Source organism: Solea senegalensis, linkage group LG3 (genome assembly GCF_019176455.1).
Source record: "Solea senegalensis isolate Sse05_10M linkage group LG3, IFAPA_SoseM_1, whole genome shotgun sequence".
NCBI classification, from domain to species: domain Eukaryota; kingdom Metazoa; phylum Chordata; class Actinopteri; order Pleuronectiformes; family Soleidae; genus Solea; species Solea senegalensis.
Window position 1 is genome coordinate 18051931 of NC_058023.1, and position 11499 is coordinate 18063429.

General features: G+C 41.8%; 1 protein-coding gene across 2 annotated transcripts; it reads left to right on the plus strand.

Moving 5' to 3' along the window:
- The first annotated feature begins 1716 nt into the window (after positions 1-1716).
- nfyba (nuclear transcription factor Y, beta a) lies at positions 1717-11127 on the plus strand. Of its 2 annotated transcripts, none has more exons than XM_044022455.1 (7): positions 1717-1799; positions 4198-4291; positions 8746-8876; positions 9566-9763; positions 10341-10419; positions 10519-10598; positions 10673-11127. In XM_044022455.1, the coding sequence occupies exons 2-7, from the start codon at positions 4198-4200 to the stop codon at positions 10703-10705; spliced, it is 615 nt and encodes a 204-aa protein (XP_043878390.1). In that variant the 5' UTR covers positions 1717-1799; the 3' UTR covers positions 10706-11127. The 2 variants fall into 2 exon arrangements, with proteins under 2 accessions (XP_043878390.1, XP_043878391.1); XM_044022456.1 differs by lacking the exon at positions 1717-1799 and adding an exon at positions 1820-2068.
- Positions 11128-11499: the final 372 nt, after the last annotated feature.

The following is an 11499-nucleotide window of genomic DNA, read 5'->3' on the forward strand; positions in this document are numbered from 1 at the left end:
CAACGATAAACGGTCCTGGGTCCTGGGTCCCTGTGTGTTGTGCCTGTTGCGTCCTGGTATCGGAGAAGCGGGGTAGTGCTTCTTCTAAATTTGCAGTCACTCTGCGGTCAATATCTTGGTCGGACAGTACGGAAATAAGTCCTCTACTTTATTTGCTACATGCTCTAGGTCGGCAGGTCCTGCTTCCACATCCTCTGCTAGGTCTAAAATTTCTCTCACCAACTCCTGAGAAAGTTCATGAAGGTCCTCCATTATTTCTCTCTCCAGGCATGCTACTTCAGACTGAATTCTTGTCAAAATTAAAAATTGAAAAATCAAACTGATTTTGTTTTTTTGGCCAAAATTGAAAAAACAACCCATTTCTGGTTTCTACCTTTGTCAATTGTACCAGAAAAACAAACGCAACAAACATACCTTGGTCTCATCGGTTTAGCTCATGCTTCAGATGTTCCCCTTTTGGGTTAATGAATGAAGCATTGCTTGGGGGCACATATGAAGTTTTTGTGAGTGTTACTTGGCAAGTCATTCTCTGGGTATAGTTATTAAGTGGCAGCAGGGGAGAACATTCATGATACCTGGACTCCTGGAGTAGATGACAGAAATTGAAAAAAAGCTTGATTTTAGGTCGAGGAACATGAGAAAAGACAACTTGTGGTCTGGTGAAAATCAGTTTGGTGTACAGAATTTTGACACAGGTAATTTTTTGTTTTGGGTGCAAATGCAGGCCCAGGAAATTGACTGCTGAGGAATGTATTGCTCCAGTACACTATGACAGGAAAAGCACAGAGGCCTTATTTTTCTTTGAGACACTGGCCCTAACCATAACCAGTCAATACCTAACCCTAACTTAACCAAAATGTAAGCATTAGCTCTAAACTTAACCAGACACTCAGAAATTAGGTTCTGCTGCATTAGGAGCAGGTTTTTGTAATTATGGAGACTATTGGTTCAGTGATTGTGTCGGAAAGTCCTAAAGATGTTAAAAATACAAGTACACACACACACAAACACGCACGCACGCACACACACACCCATGTTGGACATTCATGACTTGAGGGGACATTGCATTGACTTACATTCATTTCCTGGAGACTTACTCTAACCTTAACCACAATTACTACTGGCCTAATCCTAACCCTGGCCCTAACCCTAACCCTAATCCTAACCTTAAAACATATCTTCACCTTAAAATGTAGTCATTTACGTTGTGGGGGCCTGATTTTTGTCCCCACAAGGAAGACAAGACAAGACGCACACACACACACACTCGTAGGGTGTCAAGCGGGAGGAGAGATGCATTCATGTGCTGCCACAAATGTGGGAATTATGACCGATAGATCTCTGCAGTGCGAATTTTAGGGCTACCCGCATTGTTCACGTTAATGTACTCTTAAAGGAGATAAAAGCATGTTAACATGTTGCAGTTAAAGTTTTCCGTTTTATTATAGTTATAAAATAGCAATGCATTTATGATGTGTACTTTATTCTGATTGTGTTGTTTCAGACTGAAGTGACGCTCTACTTGGATTTAATTGTTGCATATTATAGTCGAAGTGCACATGTCTACATTCAATTTGCATGATATTCCACATTTAAAATGCGGACCTCCTAACTCTATGTTAGGACGAGTGCGTTACTAGAATTGAGGAGTCCTTGCGCCGTGAATGCAGCACAGCCCCCTATCGACTATAGACTGTGGTGCAGCTGCTGCTCCGCGCTGGGACTGGTCCTTTCGCAGCCATTTTCTGTCCAACCAAACGGCGCTTTCAGGGAGGTAACCAACCAGGGCTTCATTGCAGGTTTGTGCTTGGCTCCGGCCAATGATTGCTAACCGATGTCTCGTTAGCTCGAATGGAAATGTCCGTCTCTGTCTGATTTTTATTTGTTGTCTGAGTGAATGAGGGTTGCTCATCAGGAAGTATCCAGCGGGTGAAAGTTTGAAAATTAAGTCTCGTCATTTCGGCCTCGGCCACGTTTGTCACTGCTCCACATAACAAAGAGCAGGCCAGCTGCGGCATGAGGATCTGCTTAAGGGCCAATATGTACCTGAACAGGTTAACTACAGAAGGTAACTTGACTGCTGGTCAACTCTTCACCGTGTACGTAGTTTGTGTAGAGACTACTTGAGCTGAATATTCGTACAAGCGCTCGCTATTATATCACCCAGTGAAGTTAGCACTCGATAGCTAGCTCGAGGCTAACGGAAAGTTGCCCGGCGCGCATGTTGTCATTTACCTTCCTAGCTCCAGATAAGAGCATAAATACCGTGTACCATTTCAAAGGAAGGGTAGTGTAAATGGGTTGTCTACTTCAAATGATGATACCGGCAACTTAAATGAGGTGATTGCATAAGTCCCACCCATACACAGATAAAGCAAAGGGAAAATGCGGGTTACCAACGGATATAGATTCCGCCTCCAATATAAAGCTCTTTACCAGCACCCAAAATATTAAGTTGTCAAACTACTTTTAAAGTCCAACAGCATTATCAAATTTGCCAAATGTTTTCTAAAACCTACACACAGCACTAAAAGCAAAACTGTTCTATGTGCGAGGATTGGCAGTAGGACAGTGATTATTGATCACTACTAAATTAATTGACAACTATTCTGATAACTGATGAATTGGTTTAAATGTTTTTTTTTTTTTAATAATTAAAACAAGCTCAGTGATTTTCACAGTTCTTTTTGTCTCCCCAGTCTCATCCTCTTCTCATTTTTCTTCATTGCAGCTCAGAGCTCTTAAACACAGTTCTTTTTCAGTTTAAAATGATTAAATCTCATCCTCATTGTAGGGTTCAGACCATCTGCACTGGGCTTTTTGTTCCTTTTAGATCTGAATATTAATCTTTATGACTGTTTGTATGAGTGGGTTCATTGTCCTGCTCTATAGCAATAGAATTATTGTAGGTTATAACAGCAGGGTTTCTCCTACCATTATATTAGGGTGACTCCCCTAATATAATTTCTATATAGCACCTGATCATAACAGACATTTAAGGTTACCTTTCCTATAGAACATATACCTTGTCCTTTTAAACTAAATAGTCTTGTGTTATTTATCTTATTTACAGGACGGCATGTCATTTCTGTCTCATGGCTACATGGTTGTGCGTTTAGTTCTGCCCTGATGTACATACGCACATTTTTTTTGTCGTAAGCAGACATGCATGCGGAATGATTCAATTAAAAAAAAAAAAAAAAGCAGATTGATTTTAGTAGAACCTTTTCCAATTCATGGAAAGTAGCGCTGCAACTAAATTATCTTTATAATTGATTAATCTGTCCATTATTTTCTAGGTTATTTGGTCCATAATATTAAAACAATATTGATTTGTGTTTCCCAAACCTCGAAATTATGATGTTCTCAAATGTTTTGACCACAAACCGAAATGACTCGTTTTAATGGGTTATTTGTTATATGGAGCAAAGAAAGCTGCAAAATTGAAATTTAATAAATTGAAATGATCAGAAAGCTTCATTAAGTGATTAAAGAAACATTCAAACTAATTAATATAGTGGATCATCAATCAAAATGGTTGATTATTAATTTAATAATAGATTGCAGCCGACCCGGTTGGAACAAGGGCCTTTCTGCATGGAGTTTGCAGTATGGGGATTAGGTAAATTGAATACTTTAAATTGAACATGTGAGAGTGGATTGTTGTTTGGTTGTTTGTCTCCATGTGGCCCCTGTGATGGACTGGTAATCTGTCCAGGGTATACCCCTTTTTCGCCCTATGTCAGTTGAGATTGACACAGTGCCCCCTGCGACCCTCATGTGGAGGATAAAGCTGTAGAAGATAGATGAATGGATTAATTGAATAATCTTTGCAGCCCAAATGGAAGTTTCCAATTTTGAAAATTTGTGTTGGCTAAAAATAAATACATTTGTGGCCATTGATTAATGTAAAATAAATACTTTCGGGATGCAGCTATCTTATCTCTCTAAATGATGGTTAATTGGTAATAGAAATACAAATGTGTCTCAACAAAAATGGTTTGTCAACAAGTCAGAATGATTATTTTCTTGTGCATTTCCTTACAAACCCCAAAGAGTAATTGTACTTTTTATGGTTTTGACATTAGTAAGATAGAGTAAAGTTTTTCACTGTGTGAACCTTGGTAAAAACCTTGTAGTTCTTATAGGTTTTGTCAATTCAGGCTTTGCACTAGAATCAGTGTGTTTGCATTTCAGATGGACGGAGACAGCTCGACCACCGACGCTTCCCAGCTTGGAATCACGGGAGAGTACATGGCCTCCAGTCACTATGTTCTCCAGTCTCAAGATGGTAAGTGTTATCTTATTATTTTATGGCAATAACGAGAGTAGTTTACTTATGGCGCATTTCCACCGGCTCTACTCGCTTTGCCATGGCACAGTTTAAGTAGTGTTTCCACTAGCCTAGTACCTGGTACCAGGTACTACTATTAGTACCTGCTCAGACGAGGTTCCAAGCGCGCTTAAAAGTAGATACTATGCGATGATTGGTCGGACTGCCGGCCACTGAGTCCCTCCCACACACAAATCAAGCCGAACAGCGCCGAACTGTAGATCACTTAAAACTACTTCTACAATCTACTACAATCCTAACAAAGTGGGTTAATCTCCAACAACTACCAGGGAAACCTCTATATTTAACAGGAGTCTTTTAAAGTGGAGTGGTGTATTTCGGGACAGCGCCGCTGATCGCGAGCCACAGACCACTGCCGCTGTAGTCTGTGGAGTTGGAGGCTGTACTCTGGAGATGTGTGGACAGAAGTCAAGCTGAAAAAAACGTGGGTTAATCTCCAACAACTACAGAAGTGTGGTGTGAAGTCACTAGACACTAGTGTGTGTGTGTGTGTGTGTGTCGCGTATAAAACGAAGTCACTGCAGTTTCACTCAGCCGTGCAGTGATGACTCCGCCCACGTTAAGTAGGTACTTTTTTGTAGTGGAGATGCAACCTAAGTGTGCCATGTCGTGCCGAGGCAAGGCGAGTAGAGCCGGTGGAAATGCCCCATAAGTCACTCAAGTGTGTAACACATAAACAGTTCTGTGTGACAACCTCAACTTAGTTCCCCTTACACAACAAGTAAGAACTCTCACCTCTTCAAAACCTAACAATGTAATCTTTTTACGTTACTGATTTCTATATTAATCTCAGTCATTTCAAAATCTGAACACAATATTTATGAACATTTACAGAACATTTTTCTCTTCTTTTAGGGCGTGACACTCTGCCAGAAAGAGTGATGTATGGTGTGTTAGTGTTGGCTGTATCTGTGTTTCTGATGACAGGAGTGAGTGTGTCACTGGCTCTGTGTTTTTGTTATATGTATCAGGTGGTGACTGTTGGGATTGAGGGTGTTGTATTGTGCGCATGTGTGTGCAATTTCTTCTGACCTGTCCCTCATCAGTGTGTATTATGTACGACCTAGGTGTTGTATGACAGTCCCATCTTTCTTCTCTCTTGGGAGCCACACATTTTGACCAGGTTGTAGCAGTTGCAAAGGACGAGCCCTGTAGCGCCGTTGTTGTTTCTCCTTTGCTCGCTTCTCTGATCTCCTGAAACCTCTGTGGTTGGGCCAACAAGGCTGAACGCATCTGTCTTCCCATGAGGACTTGTGCCGGTGAGTAGCCACTTTCCAGAGATGTGGCTCTTTATACAGCAAAGCTGTTTTCTCTCCTTTTCACAGCACGCTCTGCCTCGCCATTTGCCTGAGGATACCTTGGGCTACTGGTGATGTGGGTGAACCCATACTCTGTAGCAAAGTCCTTAAAGAGTGTCCCACTCTACTGTGGCCCATTGTCAGACATGACTGTCTCTGGCACTCCATGATGGCAAAACACATCCGTCAGAGCTGCCACTACAGTCTCAGCAGAGGCTCCACTCAGTTGGGCCACTTCTATGTAGCGTGAAAAATAATCCACAATCAGAAGGTATGTATTTTTGTCCCAAAAGAACAAGTCTGTGCCAACTCTCTGCCAGGGCCTCTCTTGTACTGCTGTCATCAGCAAGGGCTCTCTGTGCTCTGTGCTCTGCTCTGTGCTGCGAACATGCGCAGCAGTTCTCCACCATCTGACTGATCTGTGCAGACAGACCTGGCCACCATACTGACTGCCGGGCTCTAGCTCTGCACTTCACAATGCCTTGGTGTCCATAGTGAAGATCCTCTTGTCTCATGCTGTGGAGAATCACAATCCTCTGGCCTTTGAGTACCAACCCTCTAGCCAACGTGAGATTTTCCCTTTTTGGCCCATATGTTCCCAGTTCTGGTGGGAAGGCATGTTGTCCAGGCCAGCCAGTCTTGCAATAGCTGATGAGCTTAGTGCAGACTTCGTCTTCTTTCTGTTTCCCCTGTATTTCTGTCAGTCTGGCTTCTATGGCAGGGAGGCTTTGAACAACTGCATCCACAAACACCTTGACCTCGGCCTCGTTCTTTTTTTCCTCCTGTGTGAACGTGTGTTTCACAGGGGCTCTTGATAACGTATCTGCCGTTATCGGGTTCTTCCCAGGTACATGTACGATATCAAACCTGAATCTGAGCAGTCTCAGCTGGAACCTCAGCACTCTTGGAGGAAGTTCATCTAATGCCTTAGTACTGAGCAGTGGCACTTGAGGCTTGTGGTCTGTTTCCAATCTGAACTTCAGACCCAGCAGGTATGATGAAAGACGTTCGCTCGCCCACGTTGATGCCAAAGCCTCCTTCTCTACCTGTGTGTAATGTTTCTCTGCATCAGATAGTCCTCTTGAGATGAACATCACGGCCTTCCATGTACCTTCCACCTGCTTTTGAGTCAGAACCCTCCCGAGCCCAAAAGATGAGGCATCCGCCAACACACACGTCTCTGCTGTAGGAGAATATGGGGCCAAGACTTGTGATGAGCTCAGTTCTGCTTTCAGTCTCCGAAATGCCTCTTTCTGTGGCACCGCCCAACACCATTCATTCTTTCCACACAGAAGTCTTTGATTGAGCGTGTATATGAGACCAGGTGGGGTAAAAACTTGATAGACTTGATAAATAGATAGTTGGCCATCCCTATTACTCTTTTTACGCCTTCAATATCAGTTGGTTCAGGCATCTCCATTATAGATCTCTGATAACGGAATCCGTCTTTGTGAAAACCTTCGCTCCTGCCAGCATGGCAAATGTGTGGTCTACTGCTGGGAGGATGTGTCTATCTCGGCGTACCCACTTATTTAGGTTTGTAAGGTCCACACACAAACATATCTTCCCCCCAGGCTTGGGGACCACAACAATACCAGCACACCATGGTATGGGTTGTGTCACTTTTAAAATCACCCCCACGTCCTCCATATGCTCCAGCTCTGCTCGCACCTTGTCCTGCAGGGGCAGGGGCACACAACATGCAGATGACAGAGCGAATGGGACAGCATCTGGCTCCAGCTCAATCATATAAGGCTCCTTTAATTTCCCTAAGCCAGAAAACACTGTGGGGTATTTTGACATCCTCCTTCTGTCCTTCAACTGTGGAGACGTTTTATCAGTCTGATAGCTTCTATTGCCGGGAGGCTGAGGGGGGGGCTTAGACAGATCTCCAACAGTTATCCATACAGCACTTTCAGTGGTGGTTGCAGTGTCCCATGCTTTTTAATGGAGCACATGCTGCTTGGGATCGCTGTGACCTCAGCCCCAGTGTCCAGTTTGAAAACTCATCTCCATTCAACTTTAGCTGTTTAATCCACTCATTGGCTTCTTTTGAGCTCACTTCTCCTTAGAAAGCAAAGTCCTCCTCTTCTTTCCTTTCCATCTGCACTTGATGCCACAGCCTAATCTGCATTTATTTGAAATGTCCTTTTCTTTTTATTTCCTACACCCAGCATCACGAGCAGGGCAGTCTTTCCACAGGTGTTTCTTGGCATTTTCCACATCTGCCACATCCTGACTGTGTGTCACTCTTCTCTTTTTTCCCTACCACATGTCCTGTTGGTTGTTCTGTCCCTCAGTACAGGTTGTTGTTTTTTCACTGCTGCACTCTGTTTCACTCTTGTAATGGCTTCTAACTGTAAATCTGCATCTAACTGTAAGCTTTCTGATTGTCTAGCATCTCTTATGCCCACCACTATACGGTCCCTAACATAGGGCACCAAACTCACAGTGTTCAGCCAGCGTGTGCACTGCAGTTATGAAAGACTCCACACTCTCACTGTGCACCTGGCTCCGTTTGTTGAAGCATGCTCTTTCAAAGATGACGTTCCACTCACGCTTGTGTAACTTTTTTTCTGCATCCGTCAGAGGTAATACATTCAATATATCTTCGACGTCGTCACCAGCCATGTACATAAAACCGTTCACCTGAAACTTCTCCGACTGTTTGTCCAGTCCTGACGCTATTCTGTAGCACTCATAGCGATTCATCCATCTCTGCCATTCATTATTGTCCGTGAAATCAAACTTGCCTATAATTGCGGAGCAAGTGGGGGTGGCTGGCTGCGGGGCTGCCGGTGCGGCTGCAGCTCCATCCATATTCACGCTCCTTCTCCCTTTTTTTTTTTTCAGGTTTAGTTCCTCTTGTGAGTTCTGAGTTCACAGATCCCTCTCTGACAGGGTGTTGCGTTGTCTTATTATTTTATGGCAATAACAAGACGGAGAACTGATTACATCCAACTGCAAGTTGGTCCACGTGACAACCTCGACTTGGAACTAAGGGTAGCTCGTCTGAAAACAACCTTTAGTTAATTCCTACTGACACTGTGTGTGTGTGTGTGTGTGTGTGTCTGTCTGTCTGTCTGTCTCCAGATGATGCAGAGGAGAGTCTGAATGACCATGAAGACGGTGGAATCAAAGAGAATTACAGAGAGCAGGACATCTATCTTCCAATAGCTAATGTCGCCCGTATCATGAAGAATGCTGTTCCTCAGACTGGAAAGGTTTGTGAGAGACAGAAAAGTAGTGGGAAAAATCTTTATTAGTATGAATATTTAACATTTATGTTTGGGGGGTTGAGTGCAAATAAATAAACAAGTGTAAATTAATAAAAATGTTCACGTGGTTGACATATTTTCTGAAGCTCTCTGTCTACTGGTGGGGGTGCTTACCTGTGTGAGTGCATCAGGGCAGAAGTCTGCCATGTGTGATACAGAGAGCAGATGAGAATTGTAAACGTGTGACCATTTAGAGACAGAAATGTGTAAATAAGATATAATTCATCTTGACTTTGTTAACTTGTGTTAGTGAGTTTCTCTTTTGAGTCATGTGATGGCATGATGTCCATAAACTTTACTTAATGTCATCTTCAGCATCACCAGTCAAGAGAACTTTACACTAAACTCAACCACATATGCAAATGTGTTGAATGTGTTGAGCATTCTTTATTTAGGTGTTAAAGAAGGACACCTTAGCAGATTTGTTACTTTTAGGACTTGATTTAAACTGAAGGATATGTACTTATATGCATTCTCACTATTACACATGTACCACTTTAAACATGGAACATTAAAGTATGTTATTATTATTATTATTATTATTATCATTAATAACAAAATCTATTTAATTGCAAAAAACTGAGTTTTATTCATCCTCAGGAAGCCTGCTATTTTGCCATGTTGCATTTCTACAGATTGCAAAAGATGCCAAGGAGTGTGTGCAGGAGTGTGTCAGTGAGTTCATCAGCTTCATTACATCAGAAGCAAGTGAGCGATGCCACCAAGAAAAACGGAAGACCATCAATGGGGAGGACATCCTGTTTGCCATGTCTACGCTGGGCTTTGACATGTATGTGGAGCCACTAAAGCTCTACTTACAGAAGTTCAGAGAGGTGAGACACGTTTGGACCCAAACTTGCTTCATAATAGAGTTTTCCATGTGTGTTACTTAACCTTTTCTGACATAAACACTAGGTACCTTATATCGTACAGAATCTTGCAGGCCAATATTATGTCACACACCTTCCTTCTCAGGTGTTTTGCTCAAAGACACATCTGCCCTTCAGCAGCCCGGTGCTGCTTGACTGTCACCCATGTGCGTAATGGTGCAAAAAAGGATCCTTCCTATTGTATTATATTTGTTTTAAGTGCTGAACATATGGCTGTATATTGTTGTTATTATTATTATTATTATTATTATTATTATCATAGATTAAATTTTTAACAACAAAATTCCACATTTTAGAACCGCTGTGTGAATGGACATTTTATTAGTATGATTTAATAAAAATTAGCAATTGCCCAAGGACACAGCAGCATGTTGTATTTTTGTGTGTGTGTGTGTGTGTATATATATATATATATATATATATATATATATATATATATATATATTGTGTATATATACATACACACATATATATATATTGTATATATATGTGATGTTACTTCTGGTGTGTTTTCTTTCAGTCAATGAAGGGAGAGAAGGGGATGCCTGGTGTTGTGGTGGGAGAAAGCCTGGGTGAGGATCTCACAGATGATTCCTTCAGTAAGTAGAACTTGTTAAGAAGCTGTCTAAAAATTTGTGGATTCAATTTCTTTGCATTTTCATTTCAGTATTATTAAAATACATTTTCCCCCTCATCAGCAAATCCACTGCCAGCTGGGATTATCACAGCGGATGGACAGCAGCAGAATGTCATGGTGTACACCACTGCGTATCAACAGGTAAAGCCAACACTACTGATGTGGATGATTTTGTAAAGAATCTCAAACTTAAACTGAACTTTGTTGTCTTCCAGATTCCCACTGTACAACAGATCCAGTTTTCCTGACAAGGAGTTCCTCCTAGCATGACCACAGCGCATGAATTCTGGCAATGCCATAGGGTTATGTTTTCCAGTCAGAGCAGAGTGAGGAGCATCTAAACAAACCCTCATGTACAGAGAAATCACTACCTTTTGAGTAGCCCTCCTAGTTGTGAGTTACCAGATGTTTTTGAGCACATCCACAGCAGCTGGGGAATTTGAGGCTTTATTTTAAAGGCTAGTCTTATTACTCAATTTAGTGGCAACCTTTTTTGTGTATGTGTTGGTGTGTTAACTTTTATGTATTTTGGGGGGGTTGGAGTAGGAAATGTGAAGAAAGTTCATTTTGGTAGTGTCACATCAGATCTCGTAGCTATTTTGTAAATTTCCAAAATTTACTATGTGCTTTAATGTAATGTAAGTCCTTTGAATAAAAAGAGTGACATTGATATATATTTTTTTTGTTACATAAATCAGTTCCAGTTGAGTTCACATCATGTACAGTAAGTATACCCTGAGGTGGAGATTTGTTCTTCTGTCTTCATCCTTGTGTGGTTGCACTGTTCTTCACACCTGAAAGCAGCAACTGACACAAACCATGAAATCCTCATTATTTCAGTTAACATGGCAATAAAATATACAATAAAATAAGAGATAAAACATTGGTGAGAAAATATGTGTTTTAAAAACAGACCAGGAAGAGGCCTGTCTAATGTGCGCAGGCAGCTTGCTACACTCCTGAAGAGTGATAAAGTGATAAACTTTAGCATGTCAGTCTTTTCCTCCACTGAACTCTCAATGAATCCAACACAGCAGCTCGT

Excerpts from the sequence above, each read along its gene's own strand:
- nfyba (XM_044022455.1), top strand. The coding sequence starts at position 4,198 with ATGGACGGAGACAGCTCGACCACCGACGCTTCCCAGCTTGGAATCACG. Across the intron at positions 8,877-9,565 it reads CTGTTCCTCAGACTGGAAAG|ATTGCAAAAGATGCCAAGGA; the intron begins GTTTGTGAGAGA and ends GCATTTCTACAG. Across the intron at positions 10,420-10,518 it reads TCTCACAGATGATTCCTTCA|CAAATCCACTGCCAGCTGGG; the intron begins GTAAGTAGAACT and ends CCCCCTCATCAG.